The 27,087-nt window shown below is 49.4% G+C and overlaps 2 protein-coding genes and 1 long non-coding RNA gene across 8 annotated transcripts in view; 1 reads left to right on the top strand and 2 right to left on the bottom strand.

The window, feature by feature from the left end:
* The window catches only part of MICALL2 (MICAL like 2), a 35,959-nt gene extending 23,990 nt beyond the window's left edge, over nt 1-11,969 (bottom strand). For all 4 annotated transcript variants that reach the window (XR_008732057.1, XR_008732058.1, XM_055709324.1 and 1 more), the window contains exons 1-3: nt 11,723-11,969; nt 5,381-5,429; nt 1,641-1,782 (exon numbers count right to left, since the gene is read on the bottom strand). Coding sequence is in view for 2 of the 4 variants with exons in the window: in XM_055709324.1 (XP_055565299.1) it covers nt 1,641-1,782; nt 5,381-5,429; nt 11,723-11,865 (334 nt within the window). In the remaining 2 variants the exon portion in view is untranslated. The remainder of the gene's footprint in view (nt 1-1,640; nt 1,783-5,380; nt 5,430-11,722) is intronic.
* Nucleotides 11,970-12,053: 84 nt separating this feature from the next.
* LOC129735998 (uncharacterized) lies at nt 12,054-16,905 on the top strand. The gene is made up of 2 exons (XR_008732060.1): nt 12,054-12,946; nt 15,117-16,905. It is a non-coding gene; the product is annotated as an uncharacterized LOC129735998 (long non-coding RNA).
* A 4,661-nt stretch (nt 16,906-21,566) lies between these two features.
* Nucleotides 21,567-27,087, bottom strand: part of INTS1 (integrator complex subunit 1) — a 29,259-nt gene continuing 23,738 nt past the window's right edge. For 2 of the 3 annotated variants that reach the window (XM_055709320.1, XM_055709321.1), the window contains exons 39-47: nt 26,725-26,858; nt 26,138-26,330; nt 25,740-25,867; nt 25,138-25,250; nt 24,418-24,531; nt 23,451-23,521; nt 22,816-22,907; nt 22,593-22,702; nt 21,567-22,169 (exon numbers count right to left, since the gene is read on the bottom strand). In XM_055709320.1, coding sequence (XP_055565295.1) covers nt 22,054-22,169; nt 22,593-22,702; nt 22,816-22,907; nt 23,451-23,521; nt 24,418-24,531; nt 25,138-25,250; nt 25,740-25,867; nt 26,138-26,330; nt 26,725-26,858 — 1,071 coding nt within the window. In that variant the 3' untranslated portion in view covers nt 21,567-22,053. The remainder of the gene's footprint in view (nt 22,170-22,592; nt 22,703-22,815; nt 22,908-23,450; nt 23,522-24,417; nt 24,532-25,137; nt 25,251-25,739; nt 25,868-26,137; nt 26,331-26,724; nt 26,859-27,087) is intronic. The other variant, XM_055709323.1, reaches the window with a different exon arrangement.

Below are 27,087 nucleotides of genomic sequence, written 5' to 3'. Positions count from 1 at the left end.
ACCCCTCATCCGTCTCACAGGGGTGTTATTTTTGCACCACTTCCTACTCTGAATGAGATGTCTCTGTGTTCCTCGTGGGATATTTGAGCCACAGCTTCACTTTAAGAGCAACCAATTATATGACCACCCGTCTGAAAAGAAATTATACCCTTCTCAGTAAATACAGAGAGAAAGCCCAGTTCCCAGCAGCCTTCTCCTAAGAAAGCTAGCTATCCAAATAAACACCCAGGGCTCTTTCACTGCTGTGACCAGTGGCCTGGTGACAGCCACCCCAGCAAATGTTCTAGACTCAGGCTGCCCCCTCACTTCCCACTTGTGCCGTTTATTGAATTCCCAAAGCCCAGCACAAAGACGGGTGGCTTCAGCTCTATTCTTCTGTACATGCATGACCTCAATAAAATATTGGGGGCTCACCCTCTCTGGCCTCCTGTGTCCTGCTGGAGCCCATTTGGAGGACATAACTATGGTATTAGGAGTCTGCTTGGTGTCAGAGGGCACATTACTGGCTGGGCTCGTTTTCAGACACGCATATTCACCCCTCAGCAACAGGAGTGCAACTAGAACATGTTGTGGGACACTGGAGAGTATAAAAATGTGCTGTGCTTGATGACATGGTAGGCAAGATGCTGGAGGGGGGAAGGGGTAAAGACCCCAAACTGACCCAGATTCCCACCACTTGGCATAAACATGATGGAATTTGACTTCAATCAGAATGGCTGTAAAACAAGAAATAAAAGATGAAGAAGGGGGAGGGAAGAGGTTGTGGAGGGAGAGAAAAAGCATGCTTAAATGTGTAAAGAGGCGGAGAACAGGGAAGAGTTTAGACATTATAAAGACAGCTCTCAGAGTGAATTGTGCTTTCTTTCCAAGGTGTAGGACATCTTTAATTCATATCTGTCTTCTCCATCTAGATTCACCTTAACCAGTTAAGGCATCCATGTCCCACTTTCTAAAGTTTCCTCCAGAGGAACCTGTGAAATCGGTTTATGGTATTATTTCATTTTGTATGAGCTTAAAGCCAAATATAAACCAAGTCTACAATAATGCTCCTGTGAGCCCAGATAAACTCTCCAGTACATTAATATAATGCCTTGGCAGCTCCGTGGCCTGTTTTATGTTTGAAAGCATTGCTGTAAGTATTACGCCAGTTAAGAGGGGTCATTTTCTTTTGCTTCCTTGTATCAGTACTGCTGTGCTGGACAAGCCCTACCATCAATGCTGCTCCACTGGCACAGCCTCATGGACAAGCTCAGCCTTATTAGACTCTGTGTTCTTACCAGCCCTCCAGTGTGGCAAAGACTGAAGCAGGGATGTAGGTGCTTGAGAACGAAAAGTTGAGGTGGGGACTATGGAGAGGAACCTTCAGTGCTCCTGTCTGGCTGCAGCGTAAGAAAATTTAGATTGTATTTTAAATTTTAAGGCACTAGTTTTAAAGAGAAAGCACAGCCCTGTGGCCTTCCAAAAGCACTGGTGCTACTGTAGGCAGATGTGTAAAGAGTTTAGATCCCCCACTGAAACAGTTCTGGTATCAAAAGGCCTCTGTGCAGTCTATTTTGTTTTTCAAAGCTTGTTAGGAGGCAAGGGACAGCACAAAATTAAGCCCCCATCCTTCCCACCCCTCCAAGAAATACGGTACTTACTAGGAGACCGTCCATGGAAGTAGTTATAATACTGGGAAACATAGGTGAGGATGCTCAACCTGTCTGGTACCCTCAGAGCAACCATATCCTCTGCATCCAGCAAGGCTGGGATCCCCAGCTCCTCCTCTGCCACTCGAAATGCCTAGAGAAGGAAGGAAAAAAAACCACAACTGGGGTGGGGGTGGGGGGTGTCTTGTCCAGCCCAGGCAGCAGAACTGTTCTTCATCAGAAGTAAGAAACTCCACTGCAAACAGCCCCACTTGAATAATAACTCTACTGGGCAACAGCTGCACCAGTTTAGCTCCTACATCGTACGGCCGTTACAGGAACCAACGGACTCATGGCTTCCAGCCACTGCATTGAGAAATTCAGGCAGGGAGCCCAAAATCTGGCCTGGCAAGCTGGCCATAGCTCACTGCACAGAACTCACCTGGGCTTCCCCTGCTCTTCCTCGAGCCTGCCTCTATCTGGAGCTGCACAGCTGCAGAACGAGGCCTGGCAGAAGGGGATGTGTCAGTCCAGGCTGGCAGACTTGTTTCCAGGCTTCCAGCCCAACCTGGAGCACTCCCTGATCAATGGTGTGCTGGTGGGCGCTTGCAGGCAGCTTTCTATCTCCGAGTGCTGTGCAAATATTAAAGCTTCCTGCCTGCTACTGCCTGCTCTTCCCCATCTGAAAAAGGGGAAATCTTGGACTGCAGGAGGGAGCTCTCTCTCCCAGACTAGAGAGGGGGAAGAGGGGAATGACGCAGAAGAATTCCTGATACCTAGCTCCCCTTCCAGCTTAACCATTTCCATGATGCCTAACATGTATTTGGGGCAAATACTCCCCGCTGTGGTGCCCTCTGCTTTGAAACTGCAAGATCAAAGTCAGGTAAGGGAGGGACAAGCTATTTTCTTTTGCCTTTGAACAAGAGCCTTTACTAGAGGACAAAAAACCCTGCAACATCCATAAAGCAACTTTGCCCTTGCTCAACTCGGTGTAGGGCTTTTACCGAGGACTTCTCCAGCCCTCTTCCTTCCTGGCTTATAGGAAAAAACCCTTTCCCTCCCCCTTTGGAACATTCCCTTTGAAATGCCAACACAGCAAAAGAAAACGGTACTTGCAGGACCAGAGGCACAAGGAAGGCTACTGCTGAAGCCCACAGTGAAAGGGTTAAAGAAAGACTTAACATTATAAAACTCTCCGCATCTGACCTTTGGCACAGACATACAACAGTGTTGGTGTACAAGCCAACCATTCCTGCTTAGAAGAAACAAACAACCACTATTTTTCAGCAAGATAATTACCATTTTTTTCCACTGGGTACCCCAGTAAAAATGTAACTGAGCTGACATTAAAAACGCTTTCAGCCAGTTACTTCTGGCTGTGTCAGCCAGCTGCCAGCCCAGCCTGGCACTCGCTTGTCTCGTAACCTGGTGCTTAATATATTCTTTGGAGTGTTCCCCATTGCACTGGCTCCACAACTGGTCTGACCAGTGTTTTTTTGCTGGACATTCTTGGTGTGCAGTCTAGCAGGAACACAGGTCATGCCACCTCCTGCCAGGGTGAGACCACTGCACCAGGCACAGAACAAGCGTGAGGGGCTGCCTGGACCCACAGAGGAGGATGCTCTATGCACACCGCTGGTTTGGCCAGAACCAGGTGGCCAATGCAGACAGCAGCATTAGGATGCAGCATCCCCTGTGCCTACAGCACCCTTCTGTTCCTGGGAGCTGTGCTTGCCTGGAGATCCAACAAGATCACCATCTAACATGGCCCACTTGCCCTTCTCCTCTACCTGTGTGCCCAGGTTGGCCTTTAAAGAAGCAACATGTTATTTCTGCGTGACATTTTTCATCAGTGCTGCTCCAAGTGCTGTACAAAGGAGGTAAATGCCGCTGCTCCCATTTTGCATAGAGGAGGCAAAGTGATATGCTCGAGGCTATCTGAGCCAGCCAGGCACAGCTTTCCTCTGACACAGGCCACCGCTGTATCTGTTACACTGTGACACCATCAATCAGCACTGTAAGAACTGGATCCCAGGCCTGTAGAAACCTTTCTCCTCTTTTTGTATTTTTGAAATCTTTAGCAAAAAAAAATGCCACCAACCAATTTTTTTCTAGGGTTTGGGGTTATTTTTTTTGGCACTTGAGAAGTGACACATTCTTCCTTGGTAGAAGACCTTATATAGCAAATTGCAGCTCAAACAAGTATTTTTTTTTTAGTTGAGTAATACAGCCGCTGAAAATAAGTTATTGAATGGTGAGGTATCAAGGAGGGTCTGAACCATAGCAGAGGAACAGTGCTGGGAGATATCAGACCCACTCGTATCCCAAGGGCAGCCAGAGCAAGAAAGTGTAGGAGCCAGGATGGAGAGCAGCCCAAAGGGGGGAAGCCAGCCCAAGAGCCCACGGGGAGCTGGAGGGGTTGACCCCACGCACGGCAGAGCCAAGGCAGCAGGACACTGGCAGTGAGAGGGTGACACAGACAATGCAGCCTACAGCAGGTGGAATAAGGAAGAGAGCAAAATAACAGACATAAAAGAAACTAAGAAGGTGGGGGGATGAAGCAAAGACAGGCTGTGACAAAGGAGGGGAGCAACCCTTTTTATGAGACACACAAAGGAGCTTTTCATTAATAAAAGCAGCGGAGGCAGCTCATACAGCTCATTTCCCAGAGACAAGCAAAGCTGCCAGCAGAGCAGACACCACCAGCCCGCTGGGGAAGGAGCCACACTCAGGGCTACACAGCGCTCTGGCCAGGACAACTGTCCGTGGCGAAGAGGCCCCGATGCCTGCCAAACGCCAAACCTCAAGGGCAAAAATGGTTGGTCTGAATCTCACCTAGAGGAGAGGAACATGCAGGGCTGAACCCCAGAGAGTGTGAATAACTGCGCACATGTTGCAGCCCCAGCATGGGGAGAGGGGGGTCCATTGCAGGCACTGTGAACATGGCCAGGGCTGAAGCGGGGGCAAGTTTAGCTCTGCTGGAGGCAAGGACCACCTCAGATGGCTCACTGCATCAGAGGATGTTATTCCTCCAGCCAGACAAGAGTAAGCTGCTGTGGTTCGTTCACATCCCGAGCTCCTGCCAAGCAGCCATGAAGCTGTGTGGAGTGATGCCAAGGGGAAGAGAAGCGTTTAAATCTCTTTGTGAGGGAGACGGAGGAAAAAAATCCTTCCTTGAAGCACTAAGCCCATGCTTGAATCCAGTGCAGGAAGGGGTTGACCTGCGCAATTTCTACTTTCTTCACAGAGAGAACAAGAGAAACCCAAATCTCATCTTGGAGTGAAGTGTCCAGACAGGATGAGATTTTAGGATGTTTCCACCTTCCAGCAGCCTTCACCCCTGCACCTGGAACAAGCAGAAGTAGGGGGAGACTCCCTGCACTTCCCCTCCCACACCAGCTATCTCTCAGCTCCTGCTCCATCCCTTGGGAGCATCACATACTCAACATGTCCATGTCCATGTTTTGACCTCCAGCATCTCTGTCCAAATTCCTGCTGCCACAGGACACGTTGGACACAGGCACCACTGTGTGGCCAGCAAAGAAGCGTGAACAGCCTGAGGGTGCTTTAAAGCAGCCAGCAAGCCTGGATATTGCCATTCAAATCGGAAAGTCGGATACATGCAAAATAAGGCAAAGGATTTGAATATGACACTCAGCACACTGCATCTGCAGGGTTTCTGCTGCTAAACCACATAAGGAAGGTGCCAACTCACAAACTAGACCAAAAGTAAAACATTAATAGTCACTTACCAACTTGTTGTTCTCATACACATTTTCTTTACTGAGGGAGTTGAAGTTTCTGAAATACAGAAAGAAGAGAAAAATCTCAGGTTGGAGATGTAGAGCAAGCTGCTTCACTTCCAGCTTCTTCAACCTCTCTGAGCCTCAGCAGTTGGGGAGACAGAGCACCTCCTCCCACCCTGCCTTCTCAGAGATGCTCTGGAGGGAGCAGCGTGGCAGATCCCATCCCAGTCACAGACCTGCTGTTCCTCCCAGGACAAAGACATGCAGGAGACTCAGCAGGCACAGACATCTGCCCACAGCCAGCACAACACATTTTTGGCACATCTACCCTTGCAGTGCTGACTCCCACAACCTCCCATGGACAGGACGTGCTGATGCGAAGATATCCCGTGCAGATTCATGGGGTTTGCTGAGACTGCCAAGAGCAACCTCTAACTCATGGGGCAGGGTTTTTCCCCCCCTAAAAAGCCTTGTTCCTCTCCCACCTCAAAAAGACACACTGATGCCTGCCAGCCAGATTTGCAACACTCTCTCCCTGGAAGTACTTTCCAAAGTCACATCCATGCTCTTTTCCCATCTTGCAAGTTGTCTCCACAAAGACAGGCCTCAGCCCCAAGGAGGTGTGGATCCCTCAGATGCCGCATGTATCGCACACTCCTCCAGCACACCCATATCCCCTGATCTCAAAAGCTGCTAGTTCCACCAGCACACAAGTTCTGGTTTCAAATCCTCTTTTCTCCTCTGGCAGAGCTCCATAAAACCACCACCAGGAATCTGCCTGGGAAATACCTCTGCCCACAACACAATACTGCGGCTGGTAACACCGAAGTTGCCTGTGGAAACCTTATTCTTTCCCTGGGGCTGTGACTTTTGATTTGTAATCAGAACCAATAACTGAAAAGGAAGAGACAACTGCTGTTTGCAGTTACAAGCCAAAGTCAACAATCCTTCTTCCTTTCTGCTGTCCTCCCTCTTCCCAGATTTGCTCTTGCCCCTCTCTCTGGTCCAACCCAGATGCCACCTCTCCCTGCACCGTGCTGGGAACTCAGAAACCGGGACCTGGCGGGACAGGCAAGAAAGCACAAGAAAGCAGGGGGGAGGGGGAGTTCGTGCTGTTGAAAGTAGAGCTGCAGCACAGCATGCTTCCTCACCCGCAGCAGAGCATGTCCCTCATTTAGGAAACGGTCACTGTCAGTTTTGTTTTAAAGTGACTGCCAGTTGCTAAACTGGGAATACAAAACTGACTGTTGGCTGGCAGCCCTGCCCTCCCAACAGGCAAGCAGGCAGGCTCAATTCCTTTCCGATAACCCAGTTTCACTTTACAATCCTTGTACCTGCTGGCATAAAGCTAAGTGCAAGACTGATATCAGAGAGGGAATTCTCACTGATGAACAGAAAAGGCTACAGCACTAACCGCATTTTTGTACATAGTACCTTCATAACCACTATGGGCCTACCCTTGCTAGCCAGTTCCTCACCTCCAAGAGGAGCTGGGATAACGCTGTGAAAGCCAGGGCAAAGCTGGCTTACAGTGACCTATTCATGAGAGAAACACATGATCTGTATCGCAGCCGGGGAACTTTTTCCATGACTTGTAAAAGCAAGGAGCAAGCCAGGTTCTTTATCTACTTAGTACAAAACGCGGAGCATCACATTATGAACAAGAGCGGGGGCTTCATACAGGTTTGTCCATCATGCCACAGACCATGCCTCCTCCCTGCTTCCCACATCCGGTATTGCTGTGTGGGATAAGGAGAGAACAAACAGCAGGTAAGACCCAAAGGTCAAACTCCCCCAGGAAGCATGTAAAGAAGAGGCACATCCCACCTCTAAATCATATACTCTCTCCTGTGCAAAATCAAAGGGACTTGCTGAGGTTTTTCTTCAAGCAGTGCTCCTGCCCAGAGACTTCCCTTCCCTTCCCTGAGACAATGGATTAAAAAGAGCAACAAAAATAGTCACATGCCAAAAAAGTTTCAGTGAAACAATAGATACAATCATTCTGGCTTGCGTCAGGCAAGAAAATCAGCTTTTTTTAAGCGCCAGCTGAAGGATGTGATTGCAGCACTCTGCCTCACTCCTGCTTCTGCTCCCAAATAGTCTCTGTAGCAGGGAAACGCAGGAATACACCTGCAAGAGCAAAGGGGAGCTCCAGCTTCCCGTATGCTGGCATGTAAGACATATCATACTGGAGTTACTTATTCACGGTCAGTCAGTGGCCTTCAGCCGTGCTGAACGCTGTTTGCTGTGGCAGCACGCGTGCCGCTTCACACTGCGTGGCACGTAACAGACACCTAGAAACCCAGATCTCTTGATGATGAATGTCTGAAATCCCCTTCTGTTCCCCGAAGCAGTGAGCAAACAGCCAGGTTTCTTGGCGCTTTTGAGAGCCTCCTGCCCTCTCAGCATCACTCCATCCCTGGCTAGTCAGATGAACTGCTTACATATATTTCTTTTGGAAATTGATCTTGCTGGTGCATCTCCTATCTTGGAGTATCAAAGCTCTCTGGACCAATGTAATCCTAAGAAAGCAACACTAATACAAACGGAGAAGTAGGAGTTCTCCGCTGAGAAAACACAGGCAACTGAATTAATTGGAAGAGGTGAGAAATATAAATCTGACCCAAGAGAGGGCCTCCAGTGTTGGAAACAAATCAGAGTGGAGTTCACTAGTACAGGAATGGAAGTGAAGTTTTTAGCTCCCAAAAAAATCATTTTAGCTAAAAGGGGCCAAGCATTTCTCATGTCCACAAATCTCCGTGACCACCCACTGCTCCAGCTGCACAGACCCAGCGCTCGCAAAGCATGCCACAGTCCTTTGTAAGCACACGTACTTCCACAGGAGGAATCTCTGCTACTGCTACAAGTACTAACTTGGTTGGAAACTTGACCTTGGAGCAGACTGAGCAGGAAAGATCAAGAGCCATGAAGTACCAAACAGGCTTCTGCTTCTCAGCACTTTGGTACTATTTTCTCTATAGACAATAAGATATGCAGCCAAAAAGATTGCTGAAAAAGCCTGATGCAGCCTTTACCAGCTCACAGTCCTTGAACAGAGAGGGTTTAAATCAGCACGCTCTGCTGGGAGCAGGACTTTTCAGCTGTGTTCTTTTTGGAGTTGCAAACAACCTGGGGAAGGGGGATCAGGGCTGGGAATCCCAGGCGGAAGATGTCCCCCATGCACTCATCCTCCTCTCAGCAATGCCTGCTCCCCCTGCTCTGGTCTTGCTGGCACGCTGCATGCTGGGGGTGACTAACAACAGATAAGACTCCTTGACCCTAGAACCATCCTCCCCTCACGCCTGTCACACAAACCACAGCCCCACAGAGGCCAAGCAAACAGCAGCTCTGCTTCATCCCAGCCTTTTACTAAGGAGATGAAGACTGTGGGCAACCCATCTTCAGCATGCCCAAGGCCCTCCCTGTCCGTATTGGTGACTGTTGGCCTCATCCTGCAGCGCTGAGCTGACAGCACCTCAGGAAATGCTGCTGGAGGAATGGGCGCCTGCTAGTGCTCAGCTGCTAAGGGGGATTTCACAACCAGTCAATTCCCAGAACACCGAGCTGAACACCAGCTTGCAGTCTGGGAAAGAGCAAGATCCTGGACGAAGAGAAGGAGCTTAATCAAAACCTTTCCTCGACATCTGGCATCAATATCTGAGCGAGCGTGCACAGTTCCCCTGCTTTTTCTAACTCACTTATCAAGCCAAGGCCACTAAAACTGTGGTCGGAGCTTGCACAGCCTTCACCATCACACACAGCAGCCGCTGACCTCAGCCTCCCACCACCCACCACGCTGCTGTGAGGCTTCACTTCACGTCCCTCTGATGAGAGGAGCCTCAGGGCCCCGCCGCAATCATCCCAGAAAATGGGCTGGGACCTGCCTGACACAGCGTGCGTGCTGGGCTGGGGCTGGCTAAGAACCACTCTTCAGCTGGGACAAAAACGAAATGAATTTCCATGGTAATTCAGCATGCGTCTCCACTCCCCCAAAACATCCTTGGGTGAGTGGGAAGTGAGTGGGAAATGCATTTCTAATTTTACACAGCCTGCCCTGTTCACTGATAACATACAAATCAACAACAGCCAAGTTTGATAGAAGTTACCATATTTTCCTTACGTTTTCCAGCAAGAAAGCAGGAAGGGGAAAGAGACTCCCACCAGCCTGTCCTCTGAGCCACATACCCCGTAAGAGAAGCCTGTGATTATGACCATGTTTTGTAATTGCTTGAGGTTTTCCTGGGAATTTCTCAGGCTCCTGCAAAGAGAAAGCCCCTGCACTCCTCAGCCCAAGAATGTCATTTGTGTAAACCAAGATGGAAAACACACTGTTGCAAAACTCCGATGCCGTGACTGAACCGTGTTCTGCAAGTGATTGATATAGCAGAGCTGCTGCAAACACACTAAGCACTCTGAACACCAATTATCCTTTTTTAGTTTTATTTTCAGTATGATGCTTTTAATCTTCAACTAGGATCTTTGCTCGAAGCAAGGGGAGGAGCTCAGGATAAAGCACTTCAAGCCCCTGGGAAGCAGGAGTCACAACCACCAGTGCACCCAGCCACATTTCTCTGCCAGTGGCTCTAGCATTCCCGACACTCAGAGAAGTTTTTACAGATTGATGAAGAATCTGAAAAGTATCCAGCACCAGGATCCGACACATGACACTCAGCAGCCCTAGCCACCAACCACTTGAAAGTGTAATTTCCTTCCAGGAGGACTTTGCCCAGCCAAGGATGCACCAGGTACTTTCCTGCATTACACCACTGACACTCTTGAAGGAGGTCGCTGATAAAAGCTTCTCTTACTTTAACCTTCAGGCAGTCTTTGCTGAGCTGGTCCAAGTCAGAAAGAGCTTCTGTAAGGTTCTGAATAAAGTCAGTCAGAATTTCCATCGTAAAAGAAAATGAATGGGAACAGAGAGATACCACAAGGAACACCTTCCCTCTTCAGCACAGGAGAATTTATTTAAAATACGTCTATCCACAACCCTCAATGCACAGTTCAAGGATTATAAACAACCCACTAAACTGGTCAACAGAATTATTCCAGCTCTCCAGTGGCAAAGCCCCTGTGTACACTCATCCCAGTTGCAGATGGCCAGGAAGCAGTTACAATCCCTCCACGAGCACTTTTTGGACACGTCAGCCTTTCAGCCCTACTTTTTGTGTCTTTGGGACTGTGAATAAAAGGAAGGAAAGGAAATATCTGGAGTCACATGGAGATAACAGCATGTCAGGAAGCCGTAGACAGCAACACCATGGTGACTACCCAAGCACTGGGGACTACAGAGAAAGCGTGCCTGAAGCTCCTGCACTAACTTCCCGCTGCCCAAGAAGCTGCCCAAGCCTGCTTCTGCCTCTTCCAAGTTTCAGAACAACAGAGAATAGAGGGCAAGAGAAGATCTTCTCCTTAGTTTCCACCAGGAGCGAGATACCTATAAAAAGAGATCTCTGCACATGAACCCAAGCAGCAGGCTCTCCCGGGAACATGAGGAAAAAGGCAGAATTCAAGGAACAGGAGGAAAACTGCAGTACAGATAACCCAGTGTGGTCCTCTACCAGCTGGACACACCTGGCTGGGAGAGACCTAACGCTTAAACCAGTGCTCCTAGGCAATCTTTGTGCTGCTCCCTTCCCTTGACCTCCCCCCATCAACACCCCCCTCTCCAAAGTCCAAAGAGACCAGAAATAAAAAACCCCACCACCTGGGAAGCAGATCTACGTCCCCCTGTGGGAATTCACCTTCCCAGATGTCAACGTTTGGGCAGGGACAAGTCAAAACCCAGAGGGTGCCAGCAAGGGGTGGAAAGCGCTTTGCCTCCCACAGACAGAGCTCTAGATGGGAAAAACCAGAGATGTGCAGGAATCCAGCGGCTGCCAGGCCCTGCCCTTCTATTATATTTTGTTTAAATAGCCCTCGCCTACCGAGGAGAGCCTAGCCTAAGCAAACACCGACAGCAAAGAAGGAAACCAGTGTCTGAACTTGTTTTGCAATGGAAAGGGCGCATTTAAAACATCGATAATTCAGCCACAGAGGGAAAAAAGGAAAAATATAGGGGGGAAAAAGGCTGGCCGGCAGCAAGAGTGTGTTGCTTGGAGATTTCCAGCATGGGTGCTGGCACTGCTCCTGGTGCCAGCTGCCGGCCCACAGCACCGAGAGATGCTGTGAGCGAGGAGGAGCAGGGGGGAGCTGGGCGTCTGCTGGGGGTGCTCAAGGCAAGGCAGGGGCCTGGGGGCCGGGGTCTGCAGGGGCACGGCGGGCTGCCCGCGGCCCAGCGAGGGGGTCCCAGGCCCAGCGGGCCCGCAGCCCCCTGCCCCGGCCTCGACGCCCGGCGAGGGTACTCACATGAGGTCGGGCCGGTGCCGGTGGAGGATGGCGCAGAAGGCGAGGCCGTCGCGGAAGGAGGTGGTCATGTTGGTGATGCTGACACCGCGGTAGCCCTCGCACTGCTGCTTGCACCACAGCTGCAGGTTCTGGATGGCCGCCATGGCCCCGCGGGCCGGCCCGGCAGGGCAGGAGGCGCCCGGCCCAGCCCGGCCCCGCCGCAGGCTGCCGGTGTGTGGCGGCCGCGGCGGGCAGCGGGGCGGGCGGAGGGGCGGGCGGGGGGCGGGCGGCGGCGGCCCCGCAGGGCCTCGCTCCGCCTCGCCCGGGGCCGAGCCTGGCGGGGGCGTGTAGGGGGGCAATGGGGGCTGTGAGGGGGCAACGGCAGCGCCGGGGCGGGGGGGTGCGAGGCGGCAGTGGCGGCAAACGGGCGCGCCTGGGACACGAGCGGCGGCGTGTGGGGCCGGGGGGCGGCGGCGGCTCCGCAGGGGCCGAGGCGGCAGGGGGTCCCGGGGTTGGGCTCGGGGCCCGGGACGCGTCCTGTGCAGACACGCAAAAACATGGAGTTTGCTGCGGGAACGGGCAGCCGCGCAGGGGAGGCGTGAGGAGGTGGCGGGAGGACAGAGCATGGCTGCCCGGGGACGGAGCAAAGGGCCTGCGGCGGGGCAGGGAGGGCAGGGGGCGGCGGGGCCAGGGCCCTGCCTGGAGCGAGGGGGCAGGGGCTGGGGAAGGAGGCAGGAAGGTGGCCAGGGCAGGAGCGAGGGAAGCCGTGGCCAGGGGAGGAGGCAGGGCAGTAGTCTGGGAAGGAGCGAGGGGGACCGTGGCCACAGAAGGAACAGGATCGTGGCAAGGGAAAGAGTGAGGGGGTCTGTGGCCATGGAAGGAGCGACATCGTGGCCCGGGAAGGAGCGAGGGAGGCCATGGCAGGAGGCAGGGCAGTAGTCAGGGAAGGAGCGAGGGGGGCCGTGGCCGGGGAAGGAGTGGGATTGTGGCCAGGGAAGGAGCGAGGGGGCCGTGGCCGCAGGAGGAGTGAGGGAGGCCATGGCCATGGCAGGAGGCAGGGCAGTAGTCACCGAAGGAGCGAGGGGGGCCGTGGCCGGGGAAGGAGCAGGATCATGGCTGGTGGCCAGGGAAGGCTCAGCCCTGCCTCGAGCCGCACCGTGATTGCCAGTTCATTGTGGCTGCCCTGCAGCACATAAAATAACTCACCAGATCTCGTGCAGCTGAGAAAACGGCAGAAGAGAAAAGGTAACACTTTAAGAGCTGCCTATAAATTACGTAAAAATAATTAATAATACATATAATATATTAATGGCATTTCTATGACATGATATGGATAATATACATTAATATATAAATACCTCGCAAATAATTCAGTGTGTTTCCATTTCATCAACAATCACTGGCCAATGTATTTACTTTATGGTAAGGATTATACATTTCATTATAAATGGCTTGCTGGGCATGTCAGCAACTTTTACATCTCCATTCACTTTATTATTAATGGTTTCCTGAACAGTAACGGCATAATAATGCACACAATGCAGCATGAATATTTGATGTGGCATCTATAGTCTCCCATTTATCATTTATAACAGGCTACAAAAACATTATAAAACATTTATTACAAATTTATAGATCACTTTATACTAAAACAAAGTTGTGTTATAAATACATTATTAATCCTTTATGCCATTTATAGGAATCCCTTGTAATAAGGCCTTAGCATATGTTGCTGCACAACTGTAACAAGAACGGTGGGGGAAGGAGGAAATACGGCACAGTGAGCCTTCTCCTGAATGCTGGGTGTATTCTTGTGAAGGAAAGCGTAAACATCTGCACTCAAAATTAATCAGGCTACCAAGGGACCAATCAAAAGAAACACTGGATTAACTCAAGAGTTGTTGGTTGTTTTCCCCCTCCCCGGAAAAAGGTGCTTGCTTTCTTGCAAGTTGGAAACTTAACATGCGGAGGCCTGAAAGCTGAGCTGTCCTGCTTCATTTCCACACCACCTTTTCATTAGAAGGATAAAATTTGCATGATTTACAAAGAACCAGCTGGATAACAATAGACAGCCTTTCCTGTCCTCTGTCATCAGGTAGCTTAGGGCTTGGTGAGAAATAAAGAGGATGTCATGGGTTTAGGAAATGCATTTGTGGGCTTTCTTTTTCTAAGTCCCAAAGACTGTTTTGTTCAGCAGCGTGCATCCCCCTGCCGTGCTCACAATCTACATAGAGCAGCACTGGGAAATGACAAGAAGAAAATGATGTTTGAAAATTGAGTTGTTGCCAATTGCTAGTAGTACAAATGGTGCAAATCAGCTTCTGAGCTCAGCTTTGACACAGCTGTAGTTACCCCTTTCAGATTTAATGGCCCAGATGGGGCACAGCCCAGGGAATGATATTTAGTTTTTTAAAAATGTATTTGTTTAACATGACAATCTGTCTTCTAACAAACCCAGCTTAATGAGTTGATGCAGTTAGTCCCTTCTCATTACCTCGTGCTTTGGGAAGGGGCAGCTTGGGCTGGGTGGCAGGGGACACAGACCCATGGAGCGGAAAGCTAGGCTGGACTCGGAGAGCAGCTGTGATTTTCTGTGTATCACAAGCCACTACATTTTACCTCGTCCCTCCCTGCACTGAGCCTGGTCATCTGTGTTTGACTGAGATGGTCCTATCAGAAAGGCATCCAGGCTTGCAGATGCCAGAAGAAGAAACTGTTAATTGCTGGCTCCAAGCTACGCATCCCAAGGGTTAGGTTGGAGGTACAGCCCTTGGTACACCAGAAGAATCAGGTCCACATTATACGCTAAGGTGATTAAAATGACATCGCTGAAGGAGTTAGCTAATGCAGTAATAGTATTACTACTGGGCCAATAATGGCTTTTCAAAATACAGGCATCAGTGACTTGTGCAGTGTTCTTAGTGATTAAGGAGAGCTCTGCAGGAGTTTGTAGCTATGGTGAGTCTCTAATGCACCAACAGGTAAACTAACAAGCACTACTAGCAGAGGAGCGGGGCAGGAAGGGAGCAGAGCTGCCTGTGCAGCTGCCTAGCTATTACCCACAACCGCTGTTCTTCCACAGCATTCCTCATGGGATGATGCTTACAAATCCTTACTCTGGATTGTGTTTTTCCCTTCCACGTCTTTTCCTTGGAGGAACCTTATATGTCCTCATCCTAGTTTTTGGACCTTGCCCACAATCACTGAGCTTTTCCCAGTGCTGCTGTGTGAAACTTCCCACCTGTGATGCACTGCCAGCTCATGGAGCAGAGCGTGTCCTGAGAGTGCAGTGCCTGCTCCCTCCAGATCCCTTCCTGAGGCCCATTTGGAGGCTTTGTGGAGAGCAGCAGTCCGCAGACATGAACTGATTTATTCTTCTCTACTTACGGATTACTCTTTTCTTTCTTTTCCACAGTCCTTTTCAGTTCTCTTCCTAGATACCAAACTGCAACAGAGAAATGCTGAGTGCTTCCTGAGGGCTGCTATGACTGGTGAGGATCACTCTTTGCCATTACCTCTTAAATTTATACTGGTTCCTGTATACAGCAGCCTGGAGTTCACTGGTAGTAGAGAAAAAAATTAAATATACAACTAGGACCACCCTAAAGCCCAAAGAAAAACAACTAATGTTTGTTAGCTTGTGGATTTGAGGCAGGGGCGGGAAGAGTTGATTCCTTATATCAAACAACGTGGGGCTTCATGAAGCTGAGAACCGAGTGATACAAGTTTTTTTCCTAAGAGTGTAACACCATGGAAAAATCACATCTTTTAACTATTGTGGGAAATTAGCTGGTCAAATTGAGCTACTTCATAATTTTGCTGCAGGCTGTACGCAGGGCTGTTCACTCCCAACAATAGGAAGTGTGTGTTGTAGCCAAGAGCTCTCATACATTCCTGTGCCAATGGCTTGTATTAAAATGAGGGATTCAAAACAAGAAGGAAAAAGTATGTGTCTCATCAGTAACATGCCTCATCAGCTCTCTCTTCCCAGAAGGCAGCCAGGCTGACTCCACAGAGACAGAAAGGCCCAAGCCAGGGAAAAGAAAGCCCCAACAATTTCACAGCTACTCACACAGAAATGCTTCCACACAAAACCCGCCTCTGCTTGGAGTCTGGCTAGTTTGACCTGCAAAGCAGCAGAAAAAAAAAACCATTACAAAATTCAAGTCTGAACGCGAGTTTCCACTGAAAGATGATGAAAGTGAAACGTCAAGTTACAGAAAGAGGCATTTTGGTACATCTCTCCACGACACATGCTTCTGAGAAGCTCATAAATGGTGATTCCATTATCCTAAAACCTCAAAGGATCAAAACCGCTGAGCATCAGAGCAAAGTGTGTCCTGTCACCAAAAGAAAAAAAAAGCCTTTCTCATGTTCCCTCCTGCCTGCCAGGAAGATGACCTGCTGGCTTTCCTGTCCCCCAAAACAGTGAGGTGCGGGACAGGCTAGAGGTTGATGACAGAAAGTTATTTCCAGACAAGGATGAGAGACAGCTCACATGCCGTGTCCTACACACCAGGTGAGAAAGAAGAATGAAAAGGCTATGAACAGCTGCGTGGTGGGTCACCAGAGAATCTCAGGGAGCTAAAAACAGCTTTCCAAGGGGACTGGGGATGGTGTTTGTTTCAGAAGGTGACCTCCCCTCCTCTTGCAAGGAAACTGAAACAGGCAGTGGTGACCCCTGATCTTTGTAGTGCCATGGCGGAATGCTCCCCCCAGTCCTCCAGGAGCTGCAAACTTCACCATTCTTATCAGATAGTGAAAGTGAAGGTGTTTTTTGCTGATCAATCCCATTTGGATAACGAGATTGGGTGAGGTGACCCCCATCTCTATGGGAGCAGGACCCACCCTGGAGCAGGAGCTGGCTTGGCTGCTTTGAAATGCTACGTCTTATCAGCAGAGCAGAGTTTAAAGCCTAGAAAACTGATAATATTTGTTAGTGATTAACAATGTTAACATGCTGAAGCAAAGCAGCACTTTGCCTCTTCCAAGCTCGCTGTGAATATGAATAAGTGAAGTAGTCTTTTCCCGGGGGTGGGGGTAAACAAGGTCTTGTTCTCGTTTCACAGGAACACAAAGGCACTTGCTCATCATTCAGCTTTTTGCTGACCTTGGAAATCCAGCTGGAACCTCACTTGGAAGACAGACTGGCTCTTACCTCAGGTTGCTAACTTGACAGTAATAAAATCCTTGACACAGCTTAACTTTAAAGGCTAGAACTTTCCACTTCTGAACTGAATTGATGTGAAAAACTACAAACTGCCTTGTTTTCACACAGACCAAACCTGAAGCACCACGTGCTTTTTTGGGGGAAGAACAGGGATGCCCATAGGAAGTCTACGATAGCACAAAGTTCAAACTCTGTCTCCGGTCCAGGCTTAGCAATGTCACCACTGCGTGGTCCTCCAAAGTCATCAGCACCTGCGTGTCCCTGTGTTGCTGTCTGGGTGGGTGCAGAACTGGGGGAGAGCCTGATGCAGGGGCACTACGAGCTCTGAAAGACAACTCATGGGAGATGTAGTTCAAGATGTCCTGCTCACCCTGTGCTGAGTGCCCATAGAGGTCTCGCTCCTCTCCAAAGATGTTCCCAGTAAAACCATAAGCATCACTTTAAATCTCATTATTAGTTTAAAAAAAAGGTAATTTTATTAGCCTTATGGTATGTTTTCCATTATTTGCATAATTGTTTAATGCTAATAAGACAATTAGCAATTCTTACAGCTTAATAATTACCCAGCAATGACTGGCCTATTGTAGCTTAATGAATTTTTCAATTGCTGCTGGGGGTCTTGACAGGGGTTTTACCCAGTATCTTCTTGTGTTAAGAGATGCTGTTCATGCGCAAACACGGTAACGCCAAAGGCAAGACACCACCAGCTACACAGGACAGGCAGATATATTATTATAAAGGTCTCTTGAATTTAAAAGGAAGGGAAAATGCAAGCTCTATATTCTGCTGCTTTAGGGCCAAATTATCTCAATGTATGGAGAGGCAACACAGATTTAAAAATCAGTCCATCTTAGGCAAATGCCAGCCCGACAGAAGCCAGGCTACTTAGCTGGTGTAGGGCTGGCTTTGAAACTCCCAAAGCTAACAAGTGTCTTACCATTTTTAGCTTTTAGCGATCAACTCCTGAAGTGTGAATCATACTATCCTAAACTGTGGTATGGCCAGAAGGAAGTTAATTGAGGGCAGGCAGGGCCAGGATTGCATTTGTCACTGACGGAGGTCACAGATGAGGTTGACTGGAGGAAGAGGATGGCAGAGCCCCAGGGAGCAGTCCCGGGATAGACTCCATGGCCCACATTTACACGCAGACAATAAGTAATGGAGATGGAGTTTTCCTCTCTTTTTGCACAAGATTTCCTGCATGCCGCTCCTTGCAAAGCAAGGCTTCTCTTTCTCTGCCCTTCCTTTTTTCTAACAGCTGGCAAAACATCAGTGCCTTTAGCCATGAAATCCCATTTGTTGGTGTTACCTGTATACCTCTCCCTGTTTCCGCTGCTGACGTAGCAGGTCGGGCAGATTTGCCTCCGAGTTCAGCGCTGGGACTCTTCCAGCTCCCCAGTGTCAAGCATGCCCCAGAGGCAGCTGCCACTAAGTCAGGAGCATGTAGGCACCTCCCTGGTGAGTCACGGTCCTGCTCATGGCCAAACTCACATGGTGCTCCGGGACATCTTCTATGGTTCCTGGGATGCACAACCCTGCTCTGCAGCTTTGACACATGCAAGGGGCCATGCTCCCAGCTGCACTGGGACTGGCAGGAACATAGTATGGTCAGGTTAGAGATGCCTGCTTGTGCCTGGCCAAGGCTGTGAAGGTCCATCACATGCATGCTGGACATTCCAGACCTGTCCATCTCCCTTGCGAGGCTGCCACATCTGGGTCATAAAAATATTTGATCTTTGCAGCAAAGAGAAATAATTTGCAGTAGGAAACTATCACAAAAGATGCCTGGGGTTTGCAAGGATTTATGATCTCCTGATGCTTTCAGGGTATGGAGGTGGGATCTGGTAACCTCTGAGGGGAAGCAGCTGGGCTTTAGAGAGGACCTGACATGAATGCCATTGCAACCTGGGCAAGGAGGTGTCACGTTCCCCTCCGCCCAAGCCTTGGCTCTCTTGCTGCAGCCTGCCTGCGCAATGCCACCATCTCCACCCTTGCGCCTCTTCCCAGCCTGGATTCAGGTGTTCCCGCCCCAACCTTACCAGCCAGTGCTTAGGGAAAGCGCCCTGCAGCCCCTCAGCTGCTCCAGGATTGCCCCAACTCTCTGCCACCTCTGCCCAGCGCCAGCCATGCAGGCACCAAAGCAGGGCCAGCTGATGCACAGGGGTTGGTGCCAGCCCTGTCATGAGCTGGGTGCAGCCACAGGGTGCCCAACAAGCTGCAGCCAGTTTTCCGTTCCCCATCATACCTCCCCTAGAGCTGGCATGGGATTCCCAGTGCATCCAGGAAGACAAAAAACTCCCCACGAACCAGTGTTCAGCGCGTTCCCCAGCCCCACACGGACTGCTTCAGACACCAGCCCCAGCGCTCCTAGGAAGCTCTTGACTACAGCAGATCATGGTAGAGAAGTAAGTGTCTAAGCAGGGATTCTGCAGTGTTGTCTGGAACTCAGAGGGGAGCAGGGATTTGTACTGGGTGAGTCATGGGGGCCCCATGGGCTTGGCAAGGAACGACCCTGCAAACCTCCTCGCCACTTCTCTTCTGAGCAAGGCACCAGGTCTTCTTTAAGAGAGAGAAGACTGCCCCAGTCCCCAGGAGGAGCCCAGCAGACCTGTGAAGGATAACACTGTCAGCTCAGCAGGGATGGGAGGAGAGAAGGTGCTCAGCCAGGCGGAGATGAAAGTTACAGAGTGCCGATTAAAAGGCGGGTGAATGTCAGAGCATCAGTAACGCCGTCACTAACCGTTTTAGAGCTGTCATGGTTGCCTTCCCAGACAGGAGGGACAGGCTTCTGCCCTGAGCTGTCTCTGCACAGCCAGGCACCCCTTGACAGCCCTGCTCTCAGCTCTGATCTGGTTTCAGTGACATGCTTCAAACCAGGGCAACCTGCGCAGCTCCACTGGGTCCAAGCAGAGGGTGGCAGCAAAGCGAACGCATCGTGGGAACCTTCAATAGAGCAAAAAGGAGATCAACAAATCATGATGCCTTTTGTATTGGGAGATCTATGGGAAGGCCCAGCTCTGCAAAGTAACTCCCACCCACATTCCCTCCCTCTGAGTTTGTTTCCCCATCTCCCAAAAGATGATTTCTGCTACTGCTGGTAAAGAAATGCTCCTTCCACCGTCTCAGACACATCTCTTTTCACACTGCTCTGGAAAGCCTGGCTGCCCTCATCTGAGGGGTCATTAAGTAGTTCTGCCAACATCCAAGCATGCTCCTCCAAACCAGGCATCCTGGAGCTGGTCTGCTCACAGCGGGCATTGCCAAACAGACAGAATTTAGGGCTAACCACACAATTTGTTTTTGCCTGTAAACATTTCTAGTTGCAGCCCTGGAACAGGATTTCTGGAAAGCCTCACCTGCAGGGAAGACATTCACGAAAGCACCACTACTTCTTTGACTGGCTCTCTTTGCGTGGTAACAGTCTTGAAAGATTTTCCTTGCTCCTTGGCTCAAAGCCCTGTGAAAAGCCCTCTTCCAGCCAGTCCCACGAGTTCCCAGCTGCTCTAGGCCTACAGCAGCACCAAAAGAACTACCTCGCTGCTCTGACAAACTGAGCAGTACCTTAATGATGTCTGTGATAATGGACTAAGGTAAGTGGAGCCAGTAATCTCACTGGGAACCCTTTAGACAGGCGTTAATCCTACTGTCACTGAGCCCCTCAGGAAAACCATTTCCCTGACTTGATCTTCTTCAGCTGTTCCTCCACATAATTTATATGTAGCTAATTGCCACAGTAGTGGCTCTGGATGTGAAGCAGATGCTGCTGAGGAAAAAAGCATGTTGCTTTTTAAAGTGATGACTCTAATCTCTTTATTTAAAGGCAAGGCTACTTACAGTTGATGGGAGGTTCAGATCTCTCCCTTTTCTTCTCTATTTCTCTGCAAAGCCAGCTGGACATTCATTCATATTTTGACGCATTAGCCAAAGTGCTCAGCTGTGGTACCCCTTGTTTGAAAGGATGGGCAATATTTCTCCACCCAGCCACCCGTGAGGTCACAACTGTCCCCACCACCAGCAAGGAGATACAGACTTATTTACAGCTATCTATAAAATTCCTCCAGGATCTTCATCCTTAGAATACTACAAAGATTCTCTACTAGCAAGTGGAGTGCCACAGGAATAAAGACAAACGATGTGAAAGCAAACTAGTGACTAGAATTAAGCAAGACTGGAGAAGGAGCATATGCAGCACTTACTTCTCTGGAGCAGAGGGAAGGAAGACTCCTCTTTTTGTGTCCTCAAATGACAGCAAATAGGCCATCATCCCTATCAGCAGACAGTGACCAGAGAACAGTGGTCAGAAAAGTCACAGGGAGGAACTGGCAGATCCCAAAGAGGAAACCCAGCTGCTTGTTCAGAGACTCCACTGTGACAGTGGCCAGCTGCTGGGATGTTTGCAGATATACAAAGAAGTTTGTTTACTTGTTTTTAAAGAAAAGTTTTCTAAGTAAACTCTTGAAAGCTGTCCTGTCAGCAGCTGCTGCTGACCAAACTTATCTATGGTAACCCACTGACCCTTCTAAACCTCCTCCATCTCCTACTTATCCTGTAAAAGGCCAAGATAGCTGTGTTGGCATTTGGCCATGGAGACAGGTCTTCCAGAGATGCTTTGTGTGGAATAACAAGAGGCTGGAGAACAGGAAAAGAGGGATGTCAAGCTACACCCAGGACAGCACAGAACCAAGAAAGGCACAATGGAAACAAAGAGAATTTTAATTAAAAAAGAAAAAAACCAAAGACCCCCAGAAAACTAAGTGGTCTCTTCTCCCTGCACAAATCTGCATGTTCCCTCCAACACAGAGTGCAGAGACTTCAAGTGCACGGCCCAGTGCTTCCTTCCGATCTCCCAGCAGTGCTGCCTTCTTGGAGACAAAAAAAACCACAAACAAACCAACAGCCACTGCCCCAAGATCCCATGAAGGACATGGTCCCTGTTTGGCACAACATTCAGGAGGTTCTTCTCCCACAGTAATGGTATCTTAGCCAGAGAGATTGATCCTTGCCCCCTTCTGATCTTCAGTCAGCACACTCTCCTCTTCCAGCACTGTCTGACTTGCCACATCACCTCTTTGATCCTCCAGCACATGGGGTGAAATACAGTGTCTTCTTACAGGGCTTCAATGCAGCTGCTGAGTCCAGCTAAATTAATTCCTCTGGAAGCGGAGCTCCCAGAACCACACGTTCATATCGTAGCCTCCATGTGCAGAACCTTCAAGGCCTCTGAAATCTGAGAGCTGGTGTCGATCTGGCCGTACATCCCCACCAGGAAGGCCCTGTGCAGTAACACTGCTGCGTGCTCTGTGAAAGGGAAAGACAGCAGAAGGACTGATCCGAGAGCTCCGACATGGAAGCAAAGGCAATCCAACGAACACCGGGGTGCATGTTTGCAGCTGTGCAAGAAATTCTTTCCTTCCGTAAGAACATGGCACAATCCACCCTCTAATAGCTCCGTAGGTATATGATCATGCGAGGGATCACAACTCTGAGAAAATCATAAGGGAGCAAATCTACTTCAGGGAAGCCTCCCTTGTTTCTATGTCAAATCTCTCTGGCAATGCTCAGCCCAAAGCTGCTATTGATATAGATCACCTGCGTGTTCGATGGCTTGGTCTAGGCAACACTGACCCTTGGCAACTTCCCAGGGAGGCTGTTCACAGCACAGGTGCCCACAAGACCCTTGTGAGGCCAAGCATGCACCAGAGGTGGCAGGTATCAACTTACCTTGGCAAAGGAGGGTGTATTCAGGTAGGTTCCTCAGTGCTGTCTGCACCACCTCAAAGTCTCGGCTGCCAAGGCAGTACATGAAGGTGGGAAGGAAGTCTGCAGCAATGCTGGGAGTAAAACATAGTGTAAGTACACTCCAGATAACCATCAACAGGTGTGCAAGATGGGCAGACAGTGCCCATCAGTGACTTGGGATAGCCTAAGTTCCAGTGGTCCTCACCTGGGGTTGTTTTGAATGGAGCGTAAAGCCAGGCTAAAGGCCAGGTTTCGGCAGGACTCCTCTGATGAACTCATCAGCTTCTGTAGGCTTGTCTGAAAGGAGATGCACAAATTAAGATCACACGGCCATCCAGGGAGCACAGGCTCCTCAGACTTGCATTACTACCCCTCCAGCACCAATTCAGCCCAACACACATCCAGCAGGTACTGGCTGAGCCAGGAAATCCTTCTCTGTAAGAAGGATTATCCTGTTTTTGAATACTTTAAAGCACCCTTCTGTAATCTTTTTCCATGTGGGACAGCTGAGTTTTCCCTAGGCTCCACTGTTTTCAACAGAGCTGTTCTGCTCTCTTATTGCCCCAATGCTAGGAAGAGCACAGAGCATTCATTCTTCCTCTGACGTAAAGAAAAGTTAAAATGGATGCTGGCAGACGCAGTACACAATGGAAAGAAGACTGCAGGGAAATAAATGCTGCCTGCTGTCAGAAGGCCTAGCTGAAGACAGATTTCTCCTATGATGCTGCAACATCCACCCAAAAAGCAGAGGAAGGGTAGCGCTTAAGCTGGCTGTGCAAAACAGACTCTGGTGAAACGAATCTTTTCCTTCCAGTGCCAGTTTGAGACACTAATACTCACAGCAAAAAAGGAGAGAATTTCTGGCCTCCGTCTGGACATCTCATCAATGTCTGTCAGCACCTCCAGGATGTCTGGTGGAAGACACAGGTTGAAAGAGATGACTGAAATTCATTGATCCAGCAAAGGATCTTTTTCTTTTTCCTTTAAAATCCAATCTCCCAAGCAGCCAAGTTTTCCCACCTGCACACAGAGCTAGCGTAATAAAGACAGTTCTTCAAAAAGGATGAGAACAGGTAGGCCACATGCCAGATCAGTACATCCCAACCTGCCCGGGCAGAGGTCACCAGCACTGTCATGCCATAGGAAGGGGAAGGAGTGGGGTGGGCTGGGAGGTTTCAATTCCAGAACACTTCACAGAATTCTTCTGTATGTGAAAGATCTTCACTGTTTTTAAAAGAGGCTTTTTGTGTCGAGGCAGGATTTCTTCCCCCTATTTCTACTGTGGGAGGAAAACTGTCACCCCAACAGCACTTAGATCTGAACGCTGGACAGCTATGATTTCAGACCTTTGGAGAAGCGGCATGTTGTTATGCCAGGTTAACATTATTTTCTTCCATGAAGGCTATTTGGGGTTTTCTAACAGAATCCTGCTTCCCATCAGTTTGGAATTTTTAGATCATTAAAAAAATGGCATTCCTATCAGCACTCCAGACCTGGCTCAGCTGAACTGCAGCACTCCTCGAATTACTCACACTATCTTCCAGAGCGCTTACAAGATCCCTGAAGAGCCTCAAAGCAGAGGCAACTGCAGCAACACTGAGCTAAGTGATAACAACGTCACAGGAAGCCTCTGTCACAGAACCATAGGTTATGGACAAGTTCAGAACAAAACCACATCCTAACTGGCTGAGACTTCCAAACACAAGACTGAAACTGGAAAGTAGCATGTAGCTGACAGAAGTAACAGGGCTGGCGTGTGACTGCATTTGCCTTGCATCTTTGTACAGCTCTGCAGGTCCTCACTTACCCTCAACGGTTTGGCCTCTGGAGAGCCTCTTCATATACGGGGCCATTTCAGCTGGCGTGAGAGGAGTGAAGAGAGACACGCTGACAAGGGGGAAAGAGCCAGCTGCTGCTTCATCTTGGGGGATGGCAGGGGGAGAGAAGGGGGGAAGAGAAAGAGAGAGAACAGGTCACTCCTGACAGTCTCTGTAATTTTAACAGGGAGACAGACCCAGTATCCCCACCAGTGTAGTGGTGTATCACAAGCTGACCAGCAACACTGCAATACAATTCCTGGCCCTCAACATCTCTAGCCTCACTGCACCTTCTGGTACCACCTCAGCTGATGTGAAGAGAAGGAACCTTCCTGAGCTGTTTTAATACCAAATAATTTTCCCATGCAAGTTGTAAACAGTGGAGAAGTGGATGTACCCTTAGGGTCTCCTGACAGGTCAAATTCTTAAGTGTGGCTGAGGAAGGGAAAATCCACAACAATGAAACTTGCCCTTGTTAAGAGCTGTTCTTCTGCTCCAGTAGTGATACCGCTGACAGGAAAACAAATTAACCCATCCCAGATACTGGTTCCAAACTGCTGAGCATACAAGTGCCATTCTCCACTCTAAATACCCTTTCACTGGGATGTTACAAGAAGAATGAGCACAGCATACAGCTGATAAAAGCATGTGTGCTCCAAAACATACTGCAGGTTCACCAGCTGGAATAACTTCCCCCACACTGGACTCACCACCCTTCTCTTCATCAGGGCCCCTGTCCAAGATACCGCTCTTACTAGGTAGACTCAGCCCAGCCAGGAGGGACTTCAGCATTGCTAGGTCACTGTTATCTGATGACAGGTCACTGGGGGAAGAAATGGCATGTTTAGCTTTCAGTAGCAATAAGGATATGAGGACAAATAACAGCATGTATATGTACACTAAACCATATAGCTTCTCAGAAGCAGAAACAGGATTCGCTTTCATCATAACTGGAACTGAAATGCATTTTCCCCATATCTGCAGGTGGGACCCTGCAGCCACCGCTCAGGGAAAAGCTGAGCCTCCTGCTGGCCCTCTGGAAATGGCTGCAGGATACTACAATGCCTCAACAGAATGTTTAGGCCATCATGCGAATTGAAATAATGATCTCACTTCCTTAGGTTAAGTTTTCACCTATAATAAAGGATACGCTGCTCATCTCAACAGAGACTTAAGGGAGCTAAGGGTGAAAAAGTGCCATATTAATAGCTATTATTTTGTCACATATTCATACTGATTTCTGATTAGCTCATGGCAGCCTGACTGTGCAAGCTCTCCATGAGCTACGGCTAACAAGAGTAAGGAAGCTTACTGGAGTGGATCCGAGTGCTTCTGCAAGAAGGAGACAGCTGCCTGGGCATTGCACGTGATGTACTTATGGATAAACTGGACAAATTTGCTGATGAAGGCAGCCAGGTGCCGCGAGGATTTTCTGTAGTTCTGAGAAAGGATCGAGAAAATAAGAGTTAAAAAAAAAAAAAAAAGCAGTGATGCACTGCCCATCCTGCATCTCTAGGTACCAGGGAGTAGCTTCTTGATCTCCTGCCTCCTCTTTAAGTTCTCCAAGGTACTCGATACGCTTTTCTGTTCTTAGGTATATGAAGGTTTTCCCTTCAAATGGGAGAGAGCTGGGCTGGCCCTGTCTTACATGAGCTTCTCCCTCTAGTGGCTGGCAGCCCACGCAGGGAGGGGGAGCGGGGACTTTCCTACCAGCAGCAGCCGGATGAAGGACAGGAGACAGTCCCAGAGTGCCACCTGGTGCTCGCTCTGGAAGACCTGCGGCTGGAGCAGCTCCAGGATCCCCAGGACGTGGATGAAGAAGGTCAAGTGGTTCTGCTGCCTGAACTCCTGGAAATTGAGGTGAACACGGCCGTGCAGCAGTGCTGCAATCATTGGCAAGTGCCTGAAACACCGAACAGAAGAAAATCCAGATCTAGCTTCTTTCTAGGCAGAGTTATATATTGTTACAACTCGGTTCCTAGAAGGAAGCATTCCTTATCCTCTTCCCAGGGTTCTGGGATCTGTAGCCATAGAATCAGCAAGCCCCATTTTCCCTATGTTCTGTTCTCTAGTCTCCAGTTCCAAGAGGACTGTTGCCAGACAGACATGGAGCCAAAAGAGGTGCTGCCTCATTATAAGAGATACGACTTTGCTGCCTTTTCTCTTGACTTTTGTACATAAACGTGGATTCCGTCACAATCATCGTGATTGATGCCAGTTTGTTCCCCTTCTGGGACAAGGGTGAATGCTTTTTGATGAACTCCAGATGTGCAGAGGGTTAAAGGAGAGAGTGGTACCTAAGAAGTAGGATGGGATGAGCCACAGCTAGCTTCCTGCAGGCCATATTGGCATCCCACACGCGGCTTTCTGATGATTTGGAGTCACTGGTGTCTGCGAGGAGGTTAATGAATCTGTGAACCAGGGCATCAAGCTACAAGAAAAGTAATGAGTAAACAGTTAAGAAATTTAAAGCACAATCAAGCCCCCTGGCTCTTCAGCAGTGTTTCCCAATTACTTTCCAGCTATAGAGTGGGTTAACAAATGATTTTCAGGTAGAATCTGCAAGCAGATGCAACATTCCAGCTGGCACAGGATCTGAAGTCCACAGTCCCCACAGACATCAAAATAGGATCAGATGCCTGCACGCTTGTGCTTCACAG

Source organism: Falco cherrug, chromosome 4 (genome assembly GCF_023634085.1).
Source record: "Falco cherrug isolate bFalChe1 chromosome 4, bFalChe1.pri, whole genome shotgun sequence".
Taxonomy (NCBI): domain Eukaryota; kingdom Metazoa; phylum Chordata; class Aves; order Falconiformes; family Falconidae; genus Falco; species Falco cherrug.
Note: the sequence above shows the minus strand (reverse complement) of the source record. Positions and strands in the feature narration are given on the sequence as shown.